We start from the raw sequence: 26,662 nt of genomic DNA on the forward strand, positions 1-26,662 counted from the left end.
CAATATTAGGGAATACAAGACACTTCTGAAAAAGAAAGGAGCAAAATGACAGAAGCAATTCTGGATATGGTTGACGTAATTACCAACCAGATACGGAGTTTTCTAGGACACACAGCAAATGTGGAACTGAAGAAATCATAGGATGAAAATACAAAGTACACTCAAAAGCTTCAATGATAGACTAGATCAAGCAGAAAAAACCCTCAGAACTTAAAATCTGAAGCCTTTTTCTTAATTCAAGCATTTAAGGGGTTGTACTCTGGCCATTCATGTGAACAAAATCTGCTGAGTTAATTGGTTTGGGGTTTTTTTTCTTTTCTTTTTTTGAAACAGAGTCTCACTCTGTCACCCAGGCTAGAGTGCAGTGGTACAATCTTGGGTCACCGCAATCTCCACCTCCCAGGTTCAAGCAATTCTCTGGCCTCAGCCTCTCGAGTAGCTGGGATTACAGTTGCCCACCATCAAGTGAAACTAGGCCGCATAAAACTTAGAAACTAGGCCTCATAAAAAAAGAACTTAAAAAAATTAACGCCAGGTGGCTCTGGATAGGGTCCCACCCTGCCTCGATAGGGTCCCACCCTGATAGGGTCCCACCCTGCCAATTCCGGGAAACAACCTCATGGGGTCCCACCCTGCCAATTCCGGGGGTCCCACCCTGCCTCGAAGTTCCCGGAATCAACAACTCCAGGAAAAAAACCTCATAAGGTCCTGCTGTAACCAATTAGAACAAGACACCTTGCTCAGGCCATAGACAGACCCAATTACCACGCGCCTAAAGCTTTGTTTGAATTTCGCGCCCTAAGCTGTGTTTGAACTTGTGTTTGCCTATATAAACAGCCTGTAACAAGCAGTCGGGGTCCCAGGGCCAACTTAGAGCTTGGGACCCTAGCGCGCTAGTAATAAATAACTCTCTGCTGTGAATCTTGTGTCGGTGATCCTTCGCGGCGACCCCTGCCCAGGAGGGAATCGACAGTTCGGTTCCAACATTTGGTGTGTTGGCCGGGAAGTGGGGTCGTCCGAGGACCCCCGACCCATCCGGCGGAGACCCATCTGGCCCGGGCCACGGACTGCTGACTGAACGGACCTACCAGGTACTTTTGTTTTCTTCTGTCTGTCTTGCCGGCTAACTCTGAACTCTGGGGAGTACTCCTTCTGAATTAAGTGGGGAAGGGGGACAGACGTGTCCGGCACCTTCCCACTTATGCCCTGGGGGACGCCCTGGCGGTAGTCTGGGAGAAGGCTGACGACTCAGTCAGCCTCCTTAAATCTGTAGGCAGGTCGCCCCTGCCGTCTGAGTATTTTATGATCTTGTGGCGCCACTCTCTGGCCGCGCGGCTTCTCCTTACTTGTCTGGTCTTTGTTTTTGTTACTTTCGTTTTGTCCTTGTTATACGTGGACGAAATAAGACAGACGTTGACGACTCCTTTGTCTCTGACCCTGACTCACTTCCCTGACGTTCGGGCTCGAGCCCACAACCTCTCCATAGAAGTCCGTAAGGGACGATGGTGAAAATTCTGCTCGTCCGAGTGGCCTACCCTCCATGTTGGGTGGCCCCAGGACGGAACATTTGACCTCCCAATTATCTTACAGGTTAAAGCAACAGTGATAGATCCTGGGCCACACGGACACCCAGACCAGGTGGCCTACATAATTACTTAGGAGGATCTGGTCCGAAACCCTCCCTCTTGGGTGAAACCCTTCCTCCATTCCCCTTCCCCACCCCAGTCTACCCTTCTTGCCTTAGAAGCCCCCCCAAAAAAAAATCGGAAACCAGACCCACATAAGCCAGTCCTCCCAGATGAACCCCAGAGGGATCTCCTCCTTCTTGACCCCCTGCCTCCTCCACCTCAAAACCCCCTTCTGAGACCTCCACCTTACGCTTCACCCTTGCCCCCTGTCTTGTCCCCAGCTCTTTCCTCTACCGCCTCGGCCCCTACCCTTTCTCCAACTTCTCCCTTGGCCCCTCCCTCCACCCCGTCTCCTTCGCCAGCCCCACCCAAACTCACCCCTCGGATGCCGCCACCGACACCTCCTTGTCTCCGCTTGTGGCGAACTGAGGACCCAGATCGCCCTTCCACTTGGCAATCCTCCCTTTTTCCCCTCCGTACCGTCAATCGCACGGTCCAGTACTGGCCCTTCTCTGCCTCTGACCTCTACAACTAGAAAACCCATAACCCTTCCTTTTCCCAAGACCCCCAGGCCCTAACCTCGTTAATAAAATCCATTCTCCTCACTCACCAGCCCACTTAGGATGATTGCCAGCAACTCTTGCAGGTCCTCCTAACCACTGAAGAAAGGCAGCAAGTCCTCCTGGAGGCCAGGAAAAATATGCCAGGACCAGGAGGCCTCCCAACCCAACTTCCCAATAAAATAGACGAGGGATTTCCCCTCACCCGCCCAGACTGGGACTATGAAACAGCACCAGGTAAGGAGAGTCTCCGAATCTATCGCCAGGCTCTGTTGGCGGGTCTCAAAGGGGCAGGAAAGCGCCCCACAAATTTGGCCAAGGTAAGGACCATAACTCAGGAAAGGGATGAAAGCCCAGCAGCCTTCATGGAAAGGCTTCTGGAAGGGTTCCAAATGTATACCCCATTAGACCCAGAGGCCCTAGAACATAAGGCTACCGTAGCTATGGCATTCATAGACCAAGCTGCATTAGATATCAAAGGAAAACTCCAAAGACTAGATGGAATCCAAACCTATGGATTACAGGAATTGGTTAAGGAGGCAGAAAAAGTGTATAATAAGAGAGAAACCCCTGAGGAAAGGGAAGCCAGGTTAGTGAAGGAACAGATGGAGCGAGAGGATCGTAAGGACCGAGTGAGGGATAAGCATTTAACAAAAATCCTGGCGGCAGTTGTGAGAGAAAAAGGACCAGGGAGAGAGGGAGAGAAGCGGAGGCGGCCGGCTGGCCCCCGTGTCTTCGCATCATGGCAGCCACCGCTATGCTGGTCAAGGACTCTGCTAAGTTAACCCTTGGGCAGCCACTAACTATTATTACCCCACATGCTCTAGAGGCCATAGTGCGGCAGCCCCCGGACCGGTGGATAACCAACGCACGCCTAACCCACTACCAGGCCCTCCTACTGGACACGGACCGCGTCCAGTTTGGCCCTCCGGTCACCCTAAACCCTGCTACGCTGCTGCCGGTACCAGAAGACCAACCAAGCCCACACGATTATCGGCAAGTACTGGCTGAGACCCATGGAACACGGGAAGACCTTAAAGACCAAGAACTCCCAGACGCGGATCACACCTGGTACACAGACGGCAGCAGTTACCTTGACTCAGGTACCCGGAGGGCGGGAGCGGCGGTAGTAGATGGCCACAACACCATTTAAGCACAATCACTACCTCCTGGCACGTCTGCACAGAAGGCTGAGTTAATAGCACTAACCAAGGCCCTAGAGCTGTCCAAGGGAAAGAAAGCTAACATTTATACTGATAGCCGGTATGCCTTTGCAACGGCTCATACTCATAGAAGTATCTATGAAAGAAGAGGTCTCCTAACCTCAGAAGGAAAGGAAATCAAGAACAAAGTTGAAATAATTGCCTTATTAAAAGCCCTTTTTCTTCCTCAAGAAGTGGCTATAATTCACTGCCCCGGGCATCAAAAAGGACAAGATCCAGTCGCAGTAAGAAACAGACAGACCGACCAAGTAGCCAGGCAAGCCGCCATGGCGGAAGTACTAACCCTAGCCACAGAACCTGACGAAACCAGCCACATAACTATTAAACATACTTAAACCCCAGGAGACCAGGAAGAAGCAAAAGCCATAGGGGCTATAGAGAACAAAGACACTAAAAACTGAGAAAAAGGAGGAAAAATAGTCCTTCCCCAAAAGGAGGCCCTGGCAATGATCCAGCAGATGCATGCCTGGACACACTTGAGTAGTCGAAAAGCTAAAATTACTGATTGAAAAAACTGACTTTCTAATCCCAAAGGCAAGTACCCTCGTAGAAAAAGTGACATCTGCCTGTAAGGTCTGTCAGCAGGTAAACGCTGGGGCTACCCGAGTGCCAGAAAGGAAACGAACTCGTGGTAATTGCCCAGGAGTCTATTGGGAAATAGACTTCACTGAAGTAAAACCTCACTATGCTGGATATAAGTACTTACTAGTGTTTATAGATATCTTTTCAGGATGGGTAGAAGCCTACCCCACCCGGCAAGAAACGGCACACATAGTAGCCAAGAAAATTCTGGAAGAAATCTTTCCTAGATTCAGACTTCCCAAGGTAATTAGGTCAGATAACGGGCCGGCCTCCGTTTCTCAGGTAAGTCAGGGGCTCGCCAGGATATTGGGGATTAATTGGAAATTACATTGTGCCTATAGACCCCAGAGCTCAGGACAGGTAAAAAGAATGAATAAAACAATAAAAGAGACCCTTACTAAATTGACCTTAGAGACTGGTTTAAAAGATTGGAGACACCTCCTATCCTTAGCTCTGTTAAGGGCCCGAAATACGCCTAACCGTTTTAAGCTCACTCCATATGAAATCCTCTACGGAGGACCTCCCCCTTTGTCAACCTTGCTTAACTCCTTCTCCCCCTCCGATCCTAAAACTGACCTACAGGCTCGGCTAAAAGGACTCCAAGCAGTACAGGCCCAAATCTGGGCCCCCTTGGCAGAACTGTACCAACCAGGACATCCACAGACCAGTCACCCCTTCCAGGTAGGAGACTCTGTCTACGTTAGACGGCACCGCACTCAAGGACTAGAGCCTCGGTGGAAAGGACCCTACATTGTTCTCCTGACCACGCCCGCAGCCATAAAGGTTGACGGAATCTCCACTTGGATCCACGCATCCCACGCCAAGGCTGCTCCAGAGACGTCCGGACCAACACCACTTAAGACATAGAAACTCCGACGCTCCGCGGACCCGCTCAAGATAAGACTCTCTCGTATCTAACTCTTTGCTTATTGTTTGCCCTTCTTCCCTGCGCCGTCTCTAGTGTAGTTTTTGACGCTAACCCCCACCGGCCATTTAGCCTGACCTGACAGATAATTAATTTTAATAATCAAGAGGTCTTAAATAAGACCTCCGAGAATGCTCCTATAAAGACTTGGTTTCCAGACCTCTATTTCAACCTAAAAAAAATAAAATAGCAGGAAAGATAAAAAACACAGGCCCCCGGTTTACTGGTCCCACAGGAGTCCTATTAAGGACTCCTCAGGATGGACAAAAATGGAAAGGACAGGCTAGAAAGGTGTCCATCAGCCAGAACAGGTTTTATGCCTGTCCCGGATTCAGGACAGGACAAATAAGAAAAACTTGTGAAAATCTGACTCACTTGTATTGCAAAAGCTGGTCCTGTGTGACTACTAATAATAGAAAGTAAAAATAAGCCACAAAACCTTGGTATATAACCATGTCCTTTGTCCAGCCCTGTACCACAACCCGATATTTGGAAAATTGCAACCTGGTTCGCATCAAGTTTGAAGATGCGGCAAAATCTGATAACAGATAGATAACAACAAGGTTAATATAGGGTCTCTATTTATACCAGCACAACCCGCCTAAAATTCCCCTCCAAATCAGACTATTAGTCAATCCAGACACTGCCCCTGTTGCAGTAAGGCCAAACCAGGTTTTATCAGAAGCTAGGAAGCCCCCGGTTTCCATATCGGAGAAGCCCCAACTAAAAGCTCCTCAAAGCACCTCCCCGCCCTTAATCTCCCTCACCCTCGCCGACATGTTAGGAATTAAGGTAGCAGCTAGAGTTGAGACCGGGACAGCAGCCCTAGTGCATGGTAACCATCATCTGCAACAACTTAGAGTAGCCATAGATGAAGACCTTAGAGCCATAGAACAATCTATCACAAAACTTGAAGAGTCCTTGACTTCTCTGTCTGAAGTTGTATTACAAAACCGACAAGGACTAGAAATTGTCTTTCTGAAAGAGGGCGGGCTCTGTGCAGCCCTGAAAGAGCAATGTTGTTTTTATGCAGATCATTCAGGAATAGTTAAAGATTCTATGGCAAAACTAAGAAAAAGATTAGACAAGAAAAAAAAAAGAGAAAAAATCTCAACAAAGTTAGTTTAAAAATTGGTACAACCAGTCCCCTTGGCTTAGCACCCTAATCTCCACCATCTTAGGACCCCTCATCCTGCTCACGCTCATCCTGACTTTCGGGCCATGCATACTCAACCGCTTACCCTTATTAAAAATAGATTAAACATAGTACATGCTATGGTTCTGACCCAACAATACCAGACCCTCAGGACTGAAGAAGAGGCTCAAGATTGAGCCTCTGACACAAAAAGAGGAGGGAATGAAACTAGGCCGCATAAAACTTAGAAACTAGGCCTCATAAAAAAAGAACTTAAAAAAATTAACGCCAGGTGGCTCTGGATAGGGTCCCACCCTGCCTCGATAGGGTCCCACCCTGATAGGGTCCCACCCTGCCAATTCCGGGAAACAACCTCATGGGGTCCCACCCTGCCAATTCCGGGGGTCCCACCCTGCCTCGAAGTTCCCGGAATCAACAACTCCAGGAAAAAAACTTCATAAGGTCCTGCTGTAACCAATTAGAACAAGACACCTTGCTCAGGCCATAGACAGACCCAATTACCACGCGCCTAAAGCTTTGTTTGAATTTCGCGCCCTAAGCTGTGTTTGAACTTGTGTTTGCCTATATAAACAGCCTGTAACAAGCAGTCGGGGTCCCAGGGCCAACTTAGAGCTTGGGACCCTAGCGTGCTAGTAATAAATAACTCTCTGCTGTGAATCTCGTGTCGGTGATCCTTCGCGGCGACCCCTGCCCAGGAGGGAATCGACAGTTCGGTTCCAACACAAGCCCAGCTAATTTTTGGTATTTTCAGTAGAGATGGTGTTTCACCATCTTAGCCAGGCTGGTCTTGAACTCCTGACCTCATGATCCACCAGCCTCAGCCTCCCAAAATGCTGGGATTACAGGCGTGAGCAACCGCGTTCGGCCACTGGGTTAATTGTTATACTGGGGTCTTGGATAATCATTAAAAGTGAAATAAAAATTTTAAAGAAAGTATTGGTGGAATAAAAATAGAAATGCCTTCAGAATTGTCGACATGCATTTTGTCTGAATTTTATGTTTGTCTTTGCCAGATATTTTATTTATTTATTTATTTATTTATTGAGATGGAGTTCTCTATTGCCCAGGCTGCAATGCAACGGTGCAATCTCGGCTCACTGCAACCTCTGCCTCCCAGGTTCAAGCAATTCTCCTGTCTCATCCTCCCAAGTAGCTGGGATTGCAGGTGCCTGCTACCACACTTGGTTATTTTTGTATTTGTAGTAGAGATGGGGTTCCACCATGCTGGCCAGGCTGGTCTGGACCTCAGGTGATCTGTGGCCTCAGCCTCCCACTGTCTTTGCTGTATATTTTAAAATGTCGGTGTTAATTCAAGTTGGGGGCTTGGGGCGAGCCTGCCTCCCATTCTATTCAAAGTCTCACTGAGATAAATGCATATGTGACTGCTTCCTTTGGAAAAGCTAATCACAAACTCAAAGGATGCAACCCTTTGTCTCCCACCTGTGATCTAAAATCTCCCAAGCTTCCTCCTCTCCAGTTGTCCTGTCTTGTTTGTTTTACACATGTTGATTGATGTCTCATGTCTCCCTTATTAAAAGGAAAAATAAGTACGGTGAATGAGATAAATGTTTTAGATAAATTTTTGTGTAAATTAAAATCTTAAAGTTATTTTTTATGCTCATGTAATATCTGGGTCATTTTCAATTAAGACAGGGTTGTGATATGGGGAAATATGTTGCTAAAATTGTGGAATTGTTCTTTTCTATAAATGCCTATATCTGATAGTTCAGAATTTAGTGCTGTTTAGGGTTTCACTGACATTTTACGTTACTAAGGATAAAAATTTTAGTTATCAAGTAATTTTGTATACAAAATGGGCCAGAAAGGGTTATGTTATTAGTGGAAACATAATAATTTTGTCTAATTCAGACGTTATCTAAATTTTGTTCAAATTACAGTTTTGAAAAGATGATTTATGAAACAATGTAGTAAGGAATCATAAGTAGGGAAGAAAGTTGTGGAAAAGTTTAAATAATAAAATATTCTTTAAAACCTGAGAGAATTGGAGACATTTGGCTAATGAACATTTTCATAGCTAAAGTTCTTAGTCTTCATTAAAGTAAAATAAGAAATATTAAACAAATGTATCAGCAGCCTGGAGGGGTGGCTCACGCCTTTCATCTCAGCACTTTGGGAGGTAGACGCGATTGGATCACCTGAGGCCAGGAGTTCAAGACCAGACTTACCAACATGGAGAAATCCCGTCTCTACCAAAAATACAAAATTAGCCGGGCGTGGTGGTGCATGCCTGTAATCCCAGCTACTCGGGAGGCTAAGGCAGGAGAATCCCTTGAACCCGGGGGCAGAGGTTGTGGTGAGCCGAGATCGTGCCATTGTACTCCAGCCTGGCCAACAAGAGTGAAATTCTGTCTCAAAAAAAAAAAAAAAAGTATCAGCAGTTTGACAATTCTTTTTTTAAATATAGGTAAGCATGAAGCTGGAATTAGTGTGAAGCCAAATTTCACATACATGCTTGCATTGCTTCACGCTATGTTGAAGGGGCATCCGCCACCATGCTGGGCTAATTTTGTATTTTTGGTAGAGATGGGGTGTACTCCATGTTGGTCAGGCTGGTCTTAAATTCCCGACCTTAGGTGATCCACCTGCCTCGGCCTCCCAAAGTGCTGAGATTACAGGCATGAGCCACTGCGCCGTTTGGCATGGATACTGCTGGAGTACGTACTGGTCATGTGCCTAAAGTAAATTTCTTAATTGTACAGAATGTATAATGATATTGGTGAACTTAAGGGTATTGAATTGTGTATCAGGAATTAATGGAGCACACCAGCTTTTTATCCATAAACTAACTTTTTGGATTTTAGGCTTCCTGATATCTTAAGTGTGTTGAGTATACTCTCACAAACAGAATTTGAGTCATATTTCTCTCTCTCTGGCTAATTTCTCCAAAATTTATAAACTACGAATATTCTTAATTCACGGCAATGTGTTTGCTTGCATACAGTCAAGCAGGGTCACCAGGGTCACTCAGGGAGAGAGAACCCAGAAACCTGGCATGCGGGCAAAAGGGTAAGAATTTCTTACCAGTCAATCTCTGGCCTCTATCTCTCTGTGCAAACTGGTTAATCTCCTCTCAAGTTTTAAATTACTTGGTTTAATAATAAAAAGAACTTAAATCAAATATTTTGTCAGAAAAGTGGAGAGTGTAATGCCTTTTAGTTCACATAACGTTAGCAATCTTTGGGATATAAAGATGGTTTTATAGAGTATTGGCTCACGCCTGTAATTCCATCACTTTGGGAGCCTGAGGCAGGCGGAACACCTGAGGTCAGGAGTCCGTGAGCAGCCTGACCAACATGGTGAAACCCCATCTCTACTGAAAATACAAAAAATTAGCAGGGTGTGGTGGCAGGAGCCTGTAATCCCAGCTACTTGGGAGGCTGAGACATGAGAATTGCTTGAATCTAGGAGGCGGAGGTTGCAGTGAGCCCAGATTCTGCCATTGCACTCCAGCCTGGGTGACAGAGAGAGACTCCATCTAAAAAAAAAAAAAAGAGGCCAGGTGTGGTGGCTTACACCTGTAATCTCAGCACTTTGGGAGGCCAAGGCAGGCGGATCACCTGAGGTCGGGAGTTTGAAACCAGCCTGACCAACATGGAGAAACCCCATCTCTACTAAAAATACAGAATTAGCTGGGCGTGGTGGCTCATGCCTGTGATCCCAGCTACTCGGGAGGTTGAGGCAGTAGAATTGCTTGAACCTGGGAGGCAGAGGTTGTGGTGAGCCGAGATCGTGCCATTGCACTCCAGCCTGGGCAACAAGAGGGAAACTCCATCTCAAAAAAATATGTATATATATATCGGTCAGATGCACAGCTTGCTAAGCGTTTTCAGGTTACAAACTGCTTTTTGGATTTTGAGAACTGTTTGTCTTGACTGCTTCACAATTGGTGACACCTGGGGACATATGAAACTAACCACACCCTTAACTTGGCAAGCCTTGGCTGCACTTAGCACACAAGTAAAGCAATTTACCATGTTTTACCTTAAGGGTAAAATTCCTAGGAATTAATTGAAACTACTGGAAATAGATTTACATGCAAGGTGTGTAAAAACAGCAAAATGTGTTTTTATAGTAAAAGGTTAAAAGAAGGCATGGAAATGTCAAGTTTTGCCTAGGGTTAAAGAATTGTTTTGAGTTAAATTAGGAAAAAGCTGAAGGTTCAAAGAAGAGGTGGAAGAATTGTGGAAATTAGTCTTGCAGAAGAGGTTCTCTGTGTGAACATGTTGACTAAATTCAAAAGGGTTATAAAAGGTTTTCGCTTCTTTAAAATTTCTGAGCCATCATTTTGGCAAAACAAATAACTTGTAGTAATCTAGAATTCCCAAAATCAAACTTCAGTTTCAAAATTGTCTTCCCTGGCACCTGGCCTTTGGAATACTTCAGAGGTCCCCTGAAGTGTCCAGAAAAGAGAGGTAAACAAGATTATTTGACATGTTTAGGTACATGGTGTTAAATACAGTGAGTTCTAAATTTCTCTTCAAAGAATCAGTATGTCAGTATGTTCAGTTCTTTGTATTCCATTTTAAAGTTTAACTTCTTCATTCTCCTTGTCTCCTTGCCCCTAGTTTCAGTAAACGACCTTTTCCATCAGTTCTAATCAGTAGTTCACATCTGTTCCCCGGGCCACCTGCTCTATCCTGAGTCACCCCAGTCACCTGCTCTGACCTGTCACATTTAGTCATGTGTTCCATAAATATCCTTCCCACTGAAGCTGCTCACCCCGTCATTCTGGTTCTTACCTCTGCTCTCTTTAAAATAGCCAGTCGGAATTAGCTTAGACTGTACGGTCCAACCCTAGCCTATAGGGCAATGACACAACAGTAGGGGCTACCTGTGTCAGGGATAAGAACCCCTTCCACTTCCCTGTTCAGGTGTGCTCTCGCCATTGCTCCATCTGTGAGATGCACCCTTCTATAGAAGAAAAATTGGCTTGCTGAGAATATTCATGTTCGAGTGCTATTTCTTCTGCAGCACTGAAAATTTATTTCAAACAATGAGATTGCCAAAATGATGCTCAATCTTCTTTAGGTTATATTTTTTGTGAATAATATTAATATATATTCCAAAATTGTATGGGATTTCTAAAATTCTAATGTCTACACATATGCTACCAATAACGATTATAGTTATTATGCTGTTATTGTAAATTACAGAAATAACCAAATTTCCTTGTATAAAGCTACTAACTCAAGTAAATCAAATAATTAAATATCAAGAAAGTGGTGTTAAACCATCTAATACTAAAACTGTTTAAAATAGCTTATAACCAATGCTTGATCCCATATTCCTGGGAAAACAAAGTTTCAGGCACATTTGGTCACCTGATTGGCCATTCAAACATTTTATAATGGGATATCATTCAATTGTCATTTCAATGCATGTTTTCTTGTTGCAGTTTTCCCATGCAACAGAGCTGATGTTATAACAGTAGATTATTATGCTACAGTGTATTTACACCAGGTTAAAAAAAAAAAAAGGCTTTTTATGGTTTGGATCTTCTGAGAACATCAGAAAAAGACTATCCTTGCCATCCACACTACAACAAAATTTAGGGACCTTGAGCTTTGGGTTCATGGTCTCACAGCTAAGAAGGGTCCCTCCACTCTTTTGGAACTGTGCGCCCACTGGAACCCTTGAGGTAAAGCTAACCAGGGAAATTTCTCCCAAGAAGAAGATGGCATCCTTGATGTGAATAGCTTTCCCAAGTTCACAGATTAAGACTTCTAGTGACATGAAACTCTTCTCTTTGAATGTTTTTTCTTGCTTATGCTTCTGTGAACAACAGAAGTGGAAAAGTGTCTGTTATGTGCACTAATAGGGTGTACTTTTATTTGTGAAGGAGCTTGCAGCCAGCCTGCAAGTATAAGGTTACATGGATAACCTTATACTTTGATAGATAAAGGATAAAGGCCCAATGTAGGTAAGAAACTTTACTGGTACATGCATTGCCTCATCATCAGTCAAAAGCAGAACATTGGTTCACTCCTCTTGGCCCATTTCATGGGTTGAAGAGAATATTGCCAGACGGCCTTCACTCTTCTCAAAGGGCATCATTTGTTAAGTCCTTTTTCCGTGATTTGCAGTAAAAGAAGCAATGATTGGAAATATATCCCTCATGACAGGTTCCATAGCAAATTCTACTGTAAAGGCTGCAGTTGCACAGTGATTCTAAATTCTCCTGTGAAAGTTGGGATAGAATTGGCTAAAGAGAAAAAGTATCTGTGCGGCTGCTGGTACTTGTGGTCTATGGGGAAATACATCAAATGAGGATTATAGAAATTCAGTGGAGTCCAGGCGTGGTGGCTTACGCCTGTAATCCCAGCATTTTGGGAGGCAGAGGTGGACAGATTACAAAGTCAGGAGATGGAGACCATCCTGGCTAACACGGTAAAACCCCCGTCTCTACTAAAAATACAAAAAATTAGCCTGGTGTGGTGGCGGGTCCCAGCTACTCAGGAGGCTGAGGTAGGAGAATGGCATGAATCCGGGAGGCATAGCTTGCAGTGAGCCGAGATTGCACCACTGCACTCCAGCCTGAGCGACAGAGAGAGACTCCATCTCAAAAAAAAAAAAAAAAAAAAATTCAGTGTTTGGGGATTGATGAAATTGCTTCATTAAGTGAGTAAACTCTTTGTCTAGCTCATTCTTTGATCTGTTTGGTTTTAGGAGGTTTGGTTTATGGGGATCTTGGGTAAAGGCATACTCCAAACTCTTGGGATATCCTCCCAGTAGTCATAATCATAGTCTCCCTGGTGTGCTGCATTCTCTCAAAGGTTTTAAATGCTTGCATGCAGCCGTCTCTAGAATGAAATATAGTTTCTTTTCAACTGGAATAACAAGAGCCAAAAGAATGTGCAACCATGAGGGCACCATAACCTATACATGACATGCTGAGAATGAAAACCCAAAATGATAATAACCAAGAGTGGTGCTAAGGCCTTAAGTTTTGGTCACACTCTCACTCAAGGGAAAACCTGAATAAAGGGTAATTTTTTAAACAAACTTCTGGGAGGTCATTGTTTTGACTGAGCTCATGCACTACGCCGCAACAAACCAAACCAAACCAAACCAAATGGAGTCACTCGTGCTAAAACTTTAGGGAAACGCATAGATTCTACAAGAGACCAGATTTTGTTTGTTTCTCCTGCATATCTCTATAACAAACATTTCTGACAGCATAGGTATCAACCCCCTGAAGTTCCCATTAAATATTGTAGCAAAATTCATTTCCTCTCGCCTAGAGACCATCAAGCTTCAAATGATCATGCAACCAGGGTTCCAGCCGGTTCCAGGTGAAGACACCACCCCTGGCCATCAAGAAACTACCCTGCCTCCACTAGATAAAGCATAGTGAGAGTTCTGTGATTTCCAACAGGTAGGGACTATGCCCCAGATCAGCATGAAGCAGTTACAGAAGAAAGCCCTTCAGTCCCTCTGCCTCACATAAAGATTTATGAGGATCACCTCTCAGCGGGGAGATGAAGCAGGAGAATAGGGTCTGGAGGCAGGGGACCTAAGGCTGTTTTATGCTGACTTCCTAGAACTAAATTGAAAGGAAAACCCTAACTTTCAATGCCTACGTAACAGAAGGACCAGAGACTATTCCCTTTGACCTTTTCTGCACTACAGATGGAAAACTGGCTGTGGCAACAAATTAGACTGATTTCTGGCCTAGTCTTCCTTTGCATAGAAGTATAACTTTGTAACTTCACCCTAGCCTCTGATTGGTTTCTTTTTGCAACCAATCAGATGTTTGCACAGGAGTGTGACCTTTGTAACTTCACTTTAGCCTCTGGTTGGCTCCTTTCTGCAACCAATCAGACTGATTTCAGGCGACCACTTCACTTACATGAGGTGAGCATGAAGTGGCCAATGGGAAACTTCTAGAGGGTATTTGAACCAAAGAAGATTCTGTATCCAGGTCCTTGAGCCTCTGCTGAGGCCATCTCCCCCACTGTGGAGTGTACTTTCGTTTTGAGTAAACCCCTGCTTTCATTCTTTTGTTGTTTCATTTTTGTGCAATTATTTGTTCAAAATGCCAAGAACCTGGACAACTTGCAATCCTGACCCTCTACGGGTCACAAGACCAGGTTGCAACAAACTGGACAAATCTCCAGGAATCCATGTTCAGTGGCGCCTTTATCTCTGGGTGGCGTTTTTTGATAAACAAAAGGCGGGTGAAAAGAGCTCCAAGACAGGACTTGTTGAAAATGTGGAGCACTACTGCCACCGTGAGGAAATCGTTTCAAGACGGACTACGCCATCATGGCGTCCTTCCCGGGAAACTTCCCTATGGGGGAAAGGCTGATCTGTGAGCTTGGTTCCCAGGCTGTCTTCTTGCCTTCTCTAAGGCCTGAAAAGAGACAGGGACATTAGCGGTATCTTGGTGTAGAATCTGGAGAGTGCGGGGTTTGGAGTGAACCAGCAGCTGCCAGGAAGTACTAGCACAGGAAGTCGTGGAGCGGAAACTTGGTTCCTCCTGGTGTGGGCAGGACAGTAGGAACCCAGTCAAACACACATAGAGGCTTTTGTGGGCATCTGTCTCTTCTACCTGCCCTTTGGAGCAAGAGTCAGCAGGCTTTCACGTGCTGGCATTTTGCTATGGGTCTTGGGGTCTCTGGTAGCATCAGTATCGCTCACAAGGAACACAGTTATTCCAAGGGAAGTTTACAGGATTTGCTGTTAGAACTTTCACTCACCAGGTTCTACAACAAGGTAACGCCAATGTCCATGTCTCTTTTAAGGCCTTAGACGAGAAGGCAAGGACGCTGAGCATGGAGTCCAAGCCTATTCCACCTCCCCACAGACCAGACCTTCCGCAACTGGTAGTCCTTACAAGAACGCTGTAATGGCGTAGGGATTCGTTAAATGACATCCTCGCGATGGCAGTAGTGCACCAGATATGCCAGAAAACCCTGTCTTGGAGCCCTCTTCTCCCGCCCTTCCTGTCTGAAAAAACGCGACCCATAGACAAAGGTACAACCAAACATGGATGCCTTCTATTTTGCCCAGTTTGGAGCCTGCTGGTCTTACTGCTACTCTTTTTCATTTTGTTTTCCACTTGAAATCAAACCGAGGCCTAAAGCACTAGTCCTCATAAGGAATCCAGTTCTTTCAGAAATTAAATATCCTCCTGACCTACTCTGTGTGGGTTTGATTTACTTCAGAGTTACAGGTCCAGTAATTTCCGAGGCATCAAACTGTCTCCTTCAGGGAATAAATTCAGTGGACGAAAACACAAAAAAGAGAAAAGGGACCGGGCGCGGTGGCTCACGCCTTTAATCGCAGCACTTTGGGAGGCCGAGGCTGGCGGATCACCCGAGGTCAGGAGTTAGAAACCATTATGGGCAACATGGCAAAAATCCTGTCTCTACTAAAAATACAAAAACTAGCTGGGCATGGTGGCACACGCCTGTAAACCCAGCTACTTGGGAGGCTGAGGCAGGAGAATCACTTGAACCTGGGAGGGGGAGGTTGCAGCAAGTGGAGGGCGCGCAATTGCTCTCCAGCCTTGGCAACAGAGTGAGAGTGTCTCAAAAAAAAAAAAAAAAAGAAAGAAAGAAAAAAGAGAGAGAGAGAGAAAAGGGCTGAACGCTTGGAAAAGATCTCCAGCAAACAATTTAAAAATCCCAGAGGTCTTTGCCCTGGCTCCCCTGTCAGGCATCCAGGGAATTCTTCCTATTCTAAGAGCCTTATGTGATGCACTGTAGGCAACACTTTGGCATGAGCCATTAGAGAGGAAACCAGGTGACGCTCCTTACTGCATGCCATATGTACTCCAAATGCCATGATACTCATAGTACATATGTTCAATTCCTGTCAAGGTGGCTCAGAGTTTCATCTCATGGTCTCATCATTTAACATCAAAACACAGCATGTGCACATGCCTTTACATATTCTTCAAGTATCTCCTGAGAATTTATGGGGTGTGTGTTTGTGTTTGTGTGTGTCTCTGAGAGTTTTATAATTGGTCTTTCAGGTATAAGGATTACAGTATTCTCCAACTAGTAAATTAAAGAATAATGCTTGACAAATATTAAGAAAAATCCGTGTATTAATAACATAGAAAAAAAACGCTACCATACAACTTGTCAAGGTAACTCATGAACTTATGAATTATTTCCATGCATATCTTTCAATATGTGCATACATTAACTTCGTGCAAAAAGATAAATCTGTATAAAAGGTGGATTACTGTGTACACCATGGTTTGAATCAGACCAAGTATGTATTTTAATGAACCTTTCAGATGCATGAATTCATTTGAATGTCACCAGTACTAAGTATTATATGTCAACATTTCATGCCTTCAATATAAATAAAGGTAAATCTTAACATACGGCCTCAGGAAAATTACTTCAGTAAAGCAGACAATATCAACTCTTTGATTTTTTACAGCTACATCACTGCAAGTTTCTGAAAAAAAGTTCATGAAGAGAAAAAGACATCAGAAATTATGGCTACCTAAAATTTTGCTCAATTTGTGTAAACAATTTCCATTCTTAACAATTTGCTTTTGGTTTCCATTGGATATTAAACTGAGATGTAATACATGCACCCTCATCAAGTATCTCATCTTTTTAAGAACTTAGTTTCTGCACAACTAAGTCTTCCCATTTCTACTCTTTTTCACTCTGCATCATATCTGCAGTATTTTATTGTGATATCAAATAGTCTTGTAGTAATGGGGAGAAACCTTGGGTTTCCATGCCTAAGGAGAGAAGAAAAAAAAAAAAAAGCTTACCTCTAAAGGCTTGGAGAAGAGCAAATCTAGTCACCAGGCCACGTGGTTCTTGTCCTGATTCTCTACTCAGGTTCCCTGGGAGTTTTACACCATGTTCTGATCTAGTCAGTAGGCCTTATACATTGAGGGGGAGGATGCTATTTAGTGGGGCACTAACATAAGGGTACGGATACCTCTCAAGCCTGACAGGACACCCACAGCCCTACTTGAATAGACACAAACACAGGAATCACTGTAAATACTAATCAGATTGATCACAGGATTTTGTCTCATAGTTTCATTATTTAACATTGAATTAGAAATATTTTCCTGTGTCATTAAACAGCTGTCACTTAGAACTGTGCCCTATGACTTTCTTGTGTGTCATATTGCTTTTCAGTTAGGAATCAGTCCTATATTTTCTCATTAGTAACAAAGACATGGAATTTGCAAAGAAGTTAAAAATAACCATGTACTGATCTCATAAAACTGTATTAAACAATGATCATTGTTTCCATATTTCCTCTCATTTTTTCAACACGCAGATAAAAAGTTCTATATATACAGTCAAACACCACAATAAATTTACATTTTAATTGAATTTAGCTATATATAAGGTTGAAGAATTAAAAGTTTCACATCTGATTCCTGAGTTTTTTTAATTCTCATAAGAAAGTTGCAATATCTGAATTTTGGACAATAAAATATTTGCAAAAACTTCTTGATTGGACTATTCATCAAAACATAAGTTCTCCATTTTCACTTTTATATCTAAAATATATATATATTTATACACACATAGAAATATATGTTTATATGCAATATAAACATATGTATTATACACACTTATACCTAGAAAATTAGGATGTTTAATTCTTCTCAAATTTTTATTAATTCTTTCCTTAAAATTTTATCTTTGAAATCTCAAAAGAAAGACAACAAAATTCAATAAATGATAGCTGAAATAGGCATCTCTCACATTCAGTCACCTGGATGTGTAACCTAAGAAAACTGTAAGATGGATGCATTAATATAACTCACACGCAGCTAGAATGCTTTATTAGTGTCTCTGTTTATATAATGATGAATTAAAGTTTTGAATTTGTTGGCCAAAAATACCATCTTCAAACATATACTCATTATAACACCTACCATGATTAAAAATATATAGCATTGGCTGGGCCCAGTGGCTCACTACTGTAATCCCGACACTTTGGGAGGCCAAGGTAGGTGGATAGCTTGAGCCCATGAGTTCAAGACCAGTCCTGGTAGTGAGACTCCGTCTCTACAAAAAATACAAAAAATAACCGGGCATGGTGGCGTGTAACAGAAGCCCAGCTATGTAGGAGGCGGAGATGGGAGGACCACCTGAGTCCAGGGAGGTTGATCCTTTAGTGAGCCATGATCATGCCATTGCACTCTTGCCTGGGCAACAGTAAGACACAATCATATATATATTTAAAATATTGTTATATACCTACAGATATAAATACACACTCAACACAGTTTAAATATAATTTGCATGCATACTGTTTGAAATTTGTACAAAATCTTCAGCATTGTCTTATACTCCTTGAATATATCTACATCCATATATACTTCTGAGTACTTGAAATTTTTTTATATTTTACTCTAGAAGAACTTAAAGGTATTATAAAGCAGAAAACATGCTGGGTCTCATATAGTGAGAAGAAATAATGACTTTTAAAATGTCTGTGCTAGGTATTTTCATCTGTTCATTATGCACATATAATATGGACTTTTATAACCTAATGTTCAAATTCCCCTGTAGCACAACTGTTTTTGTTTTTTAATGTTAGATATGGGGTTTCCCTAGGTTGACCAGTTTGATCTCGAACTCCTGGCCTCAAGCAATCCTCCCATGTCAGCCTCCCAAAGTGTTAGGATTACAGGCATGAGGCACCAAGCCCAGCCACTTTGTAGTAGAACTGTTAAAACAAGATTTCTTCACTGATAACTTGAGTACTTTTCAAATATAATTAATTATTCATGGAAATAATGACAGGTTTAAAATCACTGGCACTTTTTAAAACAGTTGGTAAAATCCATATAACATAAAATTAACCATTAAAATGTGTGAAATGCAGTGGCATTTAGTACTTTCACAAGGCAGTACAAGTACTACCTCTATCTAGTGGCAAATCATTTTCATTACCACAAAAGAAAACCCTGGACCCATGAAGCAGTCATTCCCCATTCCACTCTCTGCCCAGCCCCTGACAAACACTCATCTACTTTCCCTCACTACTGATCATCACAATAAGTGGCTTTTTCAAAGCCTTGCTTTTTTCACTTAGCATGTTTCAAATTTCATGCATTGGTTATCTATCTTATTGATATCTATCTCTTGGATATCTATCTTTGCTGTTGTAACTTCATCCACCCAATTTATCACCTGAAGGAGACAATTTGATGCCATGGAACTTGCTGGACCTGCAACTGTGTGAAGTAAATCTAACCAGATAGACTCAGTGAGGAGTGTATTTAATTTCTGAAAGAACAAAATTCCTGATAAGCATGGGTGGTTTAAGCTGCATTTTGTTTTTAAATGGAAAAGAAAAACAAACAAAAAAAATTCAACAGTAAGACCACGTTGCACCAAACTGGACAAGTCTCCAGGCAGCCATGTTTGGTGGTGCCTTTATCTCTGGTTTGCTTATTTCACAGAGGAAGGGCAGGAGAAAGGGCTCAAAGATAGGGCTTCCCTGAAAATGTGGAGCACTACTGCCACCGTGAGGAAATCGTTTAAAGAAAGAATACTCCAGTACAGCCTCCTTCCCAGGAAGCCTAGCTGCGGGGAAAGGCTGATGTATGGGGAGGTGGAAGATGCTTGGCCTCCAGGTGACGTCTTCTTGCCTTCTCCTCTAACGCCTGAAGAGTGACCTAGACATTGGTAGTATCTTGGTGTAGAACCTGGAGAGTGAAGGGCTTGGAGTGAACCAGCAGCTGCCAGGCGGTCCTGGCACAGGAAGTTGTGGGGCGGGGCCTCAGTTCCTCCTATGTGGGCAGGACTGCAGGAACCCACTCAAACACACATTGAGGCTCTTGTAGGCATCTGTCTCTTCTTCCTGTCCCTTGGAGCAAGAGTCAGCAAGCTTTCTCATGCTGGCATCTTGCTATGGGTCTTTGGGTCTCTGATAGAATCAGTGCCGCGCACAAACAACAGGTTTATTCCAAGGGAAGTTTACAGGATTTGCTATTAGAACCTTCACACTCCAGGTTCTATAGCAAGATATTGCCAATGTCCAGGTCTCTTTTAAGGCCTTGGACAAGTAGGCAAGGACGCCCAGCATGGAGGCCAAGCCTCTTTCACCTCTTACCAGACCACACCTACCCCAACAGGGAACTCTGTAATGGCGTTAAACGACTGTAATTTGTTAAACGTCTTCCTCGCGATGGCAGTAGTGCTCCAGATATGTCAAGAAGCCCTGTTTGTAGCCCTCTTCTCCCGCCCTTCCTGTCTGAAAAAACGTCACACATACACAAAGAGCCACCAAACCTGGATGCCTTCTATTTTGCCCAGTTTAGAGCCAGCTGGTCTTACTGCTGTGTTTTTTCTTTTTGTTTTCCACTTGAAATCAAACCAAGGCCTAAACCAACCACCCTTGTCAGGAATCTTGTTCTTTAAGAAATTATTCTCCTGACCTAGTCTGTGTGGGTTTGATTTACTTCAGAGTTACAGGTCCAATAATTTCCATGGCATTAAACTGTCTTCTTCAGGGGATAGCTTCAGTGGATGAACGCACAAAAAGGAGAAAAGGGCTGAAAGCTTGGAAAAGATCTCCAGCAACAATTTAAAAATCCCAGAGGTCTTGGCCCTGGCTCCCCTGTCAGGCATCCAGGGAATTCTTCCTATTCTAAGAGCCTTATGTATACATTGTAGGAAACAATTTGGCATGAGCCGTTAGAGGAGAAACCAGGTGACACTCCTTACTGCATGCCATGTATACTCCACATGGCATGATACTCATAGTACATATGCTTAATTCCTGTCAAGGTGAATCAGAGTTTCATCTCATGGTCTCATCATTTAACATCAAAACACAGTATGTGCCCATGCCATTACATATTCTTCAGGTATTTCCTGAGACTTTATGGGCTGTGTGTGGTTGTGTTTGTGTGTGTCTCTGAGAGTTTTATAATGTCTTTTAGGTATAAGGATTAACTAGTAAATTAAAGAATAATGCTTGACAAAGATTAAGAAAAATCCATGTATTAATAATGAAGAAGACCACTACCATACAACTAGTCAAGGCAACTTAAGAACTTTTGGATTATTTCCAGGGATATCTTTAAATACATATATACATTGTTAATTTCATGAAAAAAATAAATCTGTATTAAAAGTGGATTACTGTGTACACTGTGGTTTGGATCAGATCAAGTGTGCATTTTAACAAACCTTTGAGGAGGGTGAATTCATTTGAATGTCACCACTACTAAGTCTTATATGTCAATATTTCACGCCTTCAATATGAGTAAAGGTAAACCTTAAAATAGGGCCTCACAAATATTACTTTAGAAAAGTAGACACTTATCACCTTTTTGTTTGGATTTTTAAAAGATACATTACTATACGTTTCAAAACAAAATGCCATGAAGAGACAAAGAGAACAGAAAGCATGAATACCTAATATTCTGCTCAATATGTGTAACCATTTTCCACTCTTAACCATTTGCTTTTGGCTTCCATTGGATATTGAACTGAGATGAGATCCACTCACCATCATCAAGCATCTCCTCTTTTTAAGAACTCAGTTTCTGCCCAACCAAATCTCCCCATTTCTACTGTTTTTCATTCAGCATCCTATCAGCAGTGTTTTATTACGATAACAGATAGTCTTGTTGTATTGGGAACAGACCTTAAGGATCCATGCCTAAGGAGAGAAGAAAAAATAAAGCTTATCCCCAAGGTCTTGGAGAAGAGCAAATCTAGGCACCGGGCCACATGGTTGTTGTCCTGATTCCCTCCCCAGGTTCCCTGGGAGTTTTACTCCATGTTCTGACCTAGTCATTAGGCCTTATATGTTGACGGGGAGGCTGCTGTTTAGTGGGGCTATAACATAAGTGCCCATATAGCTCTCAAATCTGACAAGACATACATAGCCCTATTTGAATGGACACAAACAAATGACTATAAATGCTAATCAGATGGATCACAGGATTTTGTCTCATGGTTTCATTATTTAACATTGGAACAGAAATATTTTCCAGTGTCATTAAAAGGCTATGACTGGCTGGGTGTGGTGGCTCACACCTGTGATCCCAGCACTTTGGGAGGCCAAGGTGGGTGGATCACTTGAGGTCAGGAGGTCGAGACAAGCCTGGCCAACACGGTGAAACCCTGTCTCTACTAAAATACAAAAAAATAATTAGCCAGGGATGGTGGTACATGCCTGTAATCTCAGCTACTTGGGAAGCTGAGGCAGGAGAATCGCTTGAACCGAAGGCAGAGGTTGCAGTGAGCCAAGATCATGCCAATGCACTCCACCATGGGTAACAAAGTGAGACTCCATCCGTCTCAAAACAAAGCAAAAAAAGCTATGGCCAGGCCCGGTGGCTCACGCCTGTAGTCCCAGCACTTTGGGAGGCCGAGGCAGGCGGATCACCAGGTCAGGAGATTGAGAGCAGTCTGGCTGAGATGGTGAAACCCCATTGTGGGGTGGGGCCTCAGTTCCTCCTATGTGGGCAGGACTGCAGGAACCCACTCAAACACACATTGAGGCTCTTGTAGGCATCTGTCTCTTCTTCCTGTCCCTTGGAGCAAGAGATGTCCCTTGGGCAACAAGAGGAAAATATCTACTAAAAATACAAAAAATTAGCCGGGCATGGTGGCGGGCACCTGTAGTCCCAGCTACTTGGGAGGCTGAGGCAAGAGAATGGCATGAACCTGGGAGGTGGAGCTTGCAGTGGGTGGAGATCTCACCACTGCACTCCAGCCTGGGCGACAGAGCAAGACTCTGCCTCAAAAACAAACAAACAAACAAACGAACAAAAAAAAAACTATGACTTAGGACTGCCTCTTATGACTTTGTTGTATATGTGTCTTACTGTTTTTCACTTAGGAATCAGTCCTATACTTTCTTATTCGTGAGGAAGACATGGAATTTGCAATGAAGTTAAAAAAAAACCCTTTGGGAGGCGGAGGCAGGCGGATCACAAGGTCAAGAGATTGAGACCATCCCACCAACATGGTGAAAACCCGTCTCTACTAAAAACACAAAAATTAGCTGGGCCTGGTGGTGTGCACCTATAGTCCCAGCTACTCGGGAGGCTAAGGCAGGAGAATCACTTGAACCTGGGAGGTGAAGGTTGCAGGGAGCCAAGTTCGTGCCACTGCACTCCAGCCTGACAACAGAGTGAGACTCCCTCTCAAGAAATAAAAGGGGCGGAGGGTTGAGCACGGTGGCTCACACCTGTAATCTCAGCACTTTGGGAGGCCTGGGAGGGCAGATCACCTGAGGTCGGGAGTTCGAGACCAGACTGACCAACATGGTGAAAGCCCATCTCTACTAAAAATACAAAATTAGCCGGGCGTGGTGGCACATGCCTGTAATCTCAGCTACTCGGGAGGCTGAGGCAAGACAATCGCTTGAACCTGGGAGGCAGAAGTTGCAGTGAGCCAAGATCATGCCATTGAACTCCAGCCTGCGCAACAAGAGCAAAACTACATCTCAAAAAAAAAAAAAAGGAAAAAAAAATAAAAATAACCATATGCTGATCCAGAGAAAACCAATGTAATAAAACTCTGTATTAACCAATATTAACCATTTCCATATTTACTCCAATTTTTTTCCTACACAAATAAAAAGTTCTATATATACAGTCAAACATGACAATAAATTTACATTTTACTTCAATTTAGCTATATATAAGGTTAAAGAACTAAAAGTTTCACCACTGATTCCTTAGCAGTTTTTGATATTCTCATAAAAAATTTGCAATACCTGAATTTTAGACAATAAAATATTTGCTGAGAACTTGTGATTGGCCTATTCATCAAAACATAAGATCTCAATTTGCACCTTTAAATCGAAAATATATATGTATTTATACATACATAAACATATAAATACATATGTATATACAACATAAACATGTATTATACATATTTATACACAACATAAACATATGTATTATACATATTTATACCTCTGAAAATCAGGATTTTTAATACTTCTCAAATTTTTATTCCTAGTTCTTAGCACAAAACATTATCTTTAAAACTTCAGGCTGGGTGCAGTGGCTCACACCTGTAATGCCAGCACTTTGGGAGGCTGAGGTGGGCGGATCACAAGGTCAGGAATTCGAGACCAGCCTGGCCAACATGGTGAAACCCCGTCTCTACTAAAAATACAAAAAAATTAACCGGGCATGGTGGTGCATGCCTATAGTCCCAGCTACTCGGGAGACTGAGGCAGGAGAATCACTTGAACCCAGAAGGCAGAGGTTACAATGAGCCGAGATTGTGCCACTGCACTCCAGCCTGGTGACAGAGCGAGACTCCGTCTCACAAAAAAAAAAAAAAAAAATTCAAAAGAAAGATAACAAAATTCAATAAATGGTAGTTGAAATAGGCATCTCTCACATTCAGTCACCTAGATGTGTAACCTAAGAAAACTGTAAGATGGATGCATTCACAAAACTTACATGCAGCTAGAGCGCTTCATTAGTGTCTCTGTTTATATAACGATGAATTAAATATATGAATTTACTGGCCAAAAATATCATCTTCAAACATATACTCACTATAACACCTACCACGATTAAAAATATATGGCATTGGCTGGGCATGGTGGCTCACAACTGTAATTCCAGCACTTTGGGAGGCCTAGGCAGGTGGATAGCTTGAGCATAGGAGTTCAAGTCCAACCCTGACAATGCAGAGACACCCCATCTCTACAAAAAATACAAAAAATAGTCGAGCATGGTGACCTACAACAGAAGCCCTAGCTACTTAGGAGGCAGAAATGGGAGGATCACCTGAGCCCATGGAGGTTGATGCTGCAGTGAGCCATGATCATGCTTCTGCAGTCCACCCTGGGCAACAGGGTAAGACGCTGTCTAAAATATATATACACACATATACGTACACACATACATGTATATGTACATGTATGTGTGTATATACGTATACACACACATATATATTCACCATTACCTTATACTCTTTGAATATATCTACATCAATACATACTTTTGAGTGCTTGAAATTTTTTATATTTTACTCTAGAAGAACTGTAAGAAACTATAAAGTAGAAAACTTGTGGTAGGTCAAACATAGTGAGAAGAAATAATCACTTTTAAAATGTCTGTGCTAGGTAATATGATCTGTTCCCTATACATATATAATATGGACCTTTATAAACTAATGTTCATATTCCCCTGTACTATAACTTGTTGTTGTTATTGTTGTTGTTGTTTTGCATTTTTAATTTTAGATATGGGGTTTCACTCTGTTGACTAGGCTGATCTCGAACTCCTGGCCTCAAGCGATCCTCCCATCTTGGACTCCTAAAGTGCTAGGATTACAGACATGAGGCACCTCGACTGGCCACCATGTACCATAACTGTTAAAACAAGGTTTTTTTCACTGATAACTGCAGTATTTTTGAAATATAATTAATAATTCATGGAAATAATGATAGCTTTAAAAGTATTGGCACTTTTTAAAACTGAGTTTGTAAACTTCATGTAACATAAAATTAACCATTAAAATGTATTAAATTCAGTGGCATTTAGGACATTCACAATGCAGTGCAAGCATTACCACTGTGTAGTGGCAAATCATTTTCATTACCACAAAAGAAAATCCTGGACCCATCAGTTAGCCATTCCCCATTCCACTCTCTGCCCAGTCCCTGGCAAACACTCATCTGATTTCCCTCACTACTGATCATCACAACAGGTGGCCTTGTTGGTCTTGTTGCCAGAATCAGGAGACCAGAGAGACCAACAAGTGGAATAGGAGGATTTTACTAGGTGGTCACCAACACAGCAGATTAATGTCCAAAGGCTGAGCCCCGAACCAAGACAGGGCTTGACTTTTATACATATATCTGAAAAGGGCCCAAAACCTGTAAAGCAGGTAAGCAAGCTTACAGAAGCAGAACAAAGGCAGTTTATCAAACAGTGACAGGTTTTACAACTCAGGCATGTCTTGTGACCTTCGCCATAACTGCACAGCTGGAAAACAGGAACTTACAAAATCCTTACAAGCTTGCAGAAATAGTTATAAAAATAGTTGTGAGAGCAGAACAAAGAACAATGGTACGGGGAAAGAATTTCAAAAGGGAAACTGATAAAAATAACTTGTTTTCCTTTTCTGTTTTTTTTTTTTTTTTTTTTTGAGATAGAGTCTCACTCTTGTTCCCCAGGCTGGAGTGCAATGGCGCAACCTCGGCTCACTGCAACCCCCTCCTCCCCGGTTAAAGCGATTCTCCTGCCTCAGCCTTCCAAGTAGCTGGGATTACAGCTGCCTGCCAACATGCCTGGCTAATTTTTGTATTTTTAGTAGAGTTTCACCATGTTGGCCAGGCTGGTGTTGAACTCCTGACCTCAGGTGATCCACCCACCTTAGCCTCCCAAAGTGCTGGGATTACAGGTGTGAGCCACCGTGCCTGGCCAAAGAACTTGCTTTTCTTATCCCTGCTTCTAAAGCCCATTCCTTCTGGGCCCCTGCTCTGCTGAGAGTGCTATCAAAGTCCTGACAGAGTCCTACTTGCTGCTGGGCCTTGGAGTGAGTCAGCCCAGCACAGAGAACTAGTTTTTCTCTCTCTTTTTTTTTTTTTGCTTTTACATCTCCTGCTTCAGTCCTGCTTCT

At 43.0% G+C, this 26,662-nt stretch overlaps 1 protein-coding gene and 1 long non-coding RNA gene across 4 annotated transcripts in view; one reads left to right on the forward strand and one right to left on the reverse strand.

Moving 5' to 3' along the window:
* Positions 1–26,662, reverse strand: part of LOC106995323 (uncharacterized) — a 74,961-nt gene that overhangs the window by 19,776 nt on the left and 28,523 nt on the right. The window contains exon 6 of one of the 2 annotated variants that reach the window (XR_003725848.2): positions 21,564–21,716. The exons of the other annotated variant lie outside the window; for it this stretch is intronic. This is a non-coding gene — a long non-coding RNA (uncharacterized LOC106995323). The remainder of the gene's footprint in view (positions 1–21,563; positions 21,717–26,662) is intronic. 2 annotated transcript variants of the gene reach the window in all.
* On the forward strand, positions 854–5,105 carry LOC144338844 (uncharacterized). Of its 2 annotated transcripts, none has more exons than XR_013413228.1 (2): positions 854–1,091; positions 4,576–5,105. XR_013413228.1 is itself a non-coding variant. In XM_077989665.1 (2 exons), the coding sequence occupies exons 1-2, from the start codon at positions 2,931–2,933 to the stop codon at positions 4,695–4,697; spliced, it is 483 nt and encodes a 160-aa protein (XP_077845791.1). In that variant the 5' UTR covers positions 961–2,930; the 3' UTR covers positions 4,698–5,105. The 2 variants fall into 2 exon arrangements, 1 of the variants encoding a protein (XP_077845791.1); XM_077989665.1 differs by having other exon boundaries at positions 961–3,291.

The sequence above is a fragment of the Macaca mulatta genome, chromosome X (genome assembly GCF_049350105.2).
Source record: "Macaca mulatta isolate MMU2019108-1 chromosome X, T2T-MMU8v2.0, whole genome shotgun sequence".
In the NCBI taxonomy this organism is placed as follows: Eukaryota; Metazoa; Chordata; class Mammalia; order Primates; family Cercopithecidae; genus Macaca; species Macaca mulatta.

Bases quoted from the DNA above. Each gene is read 5' to 3' on its own strand.
- LOC144338844 (XM_077989665.1), top strand. From the start codon at position 2,931: ATGGCAGCCACCGCTATGCTGGTCAAGGACTCTGCTAAGTTAACCCTT. The intron at 3,292-4,575 runs GTACCCGGAGGG...ACTGACCTACAG, and splicing joins CAGCAGTTACCTTGACTCAG to GCTCGGCTAAAAGGACTCCA.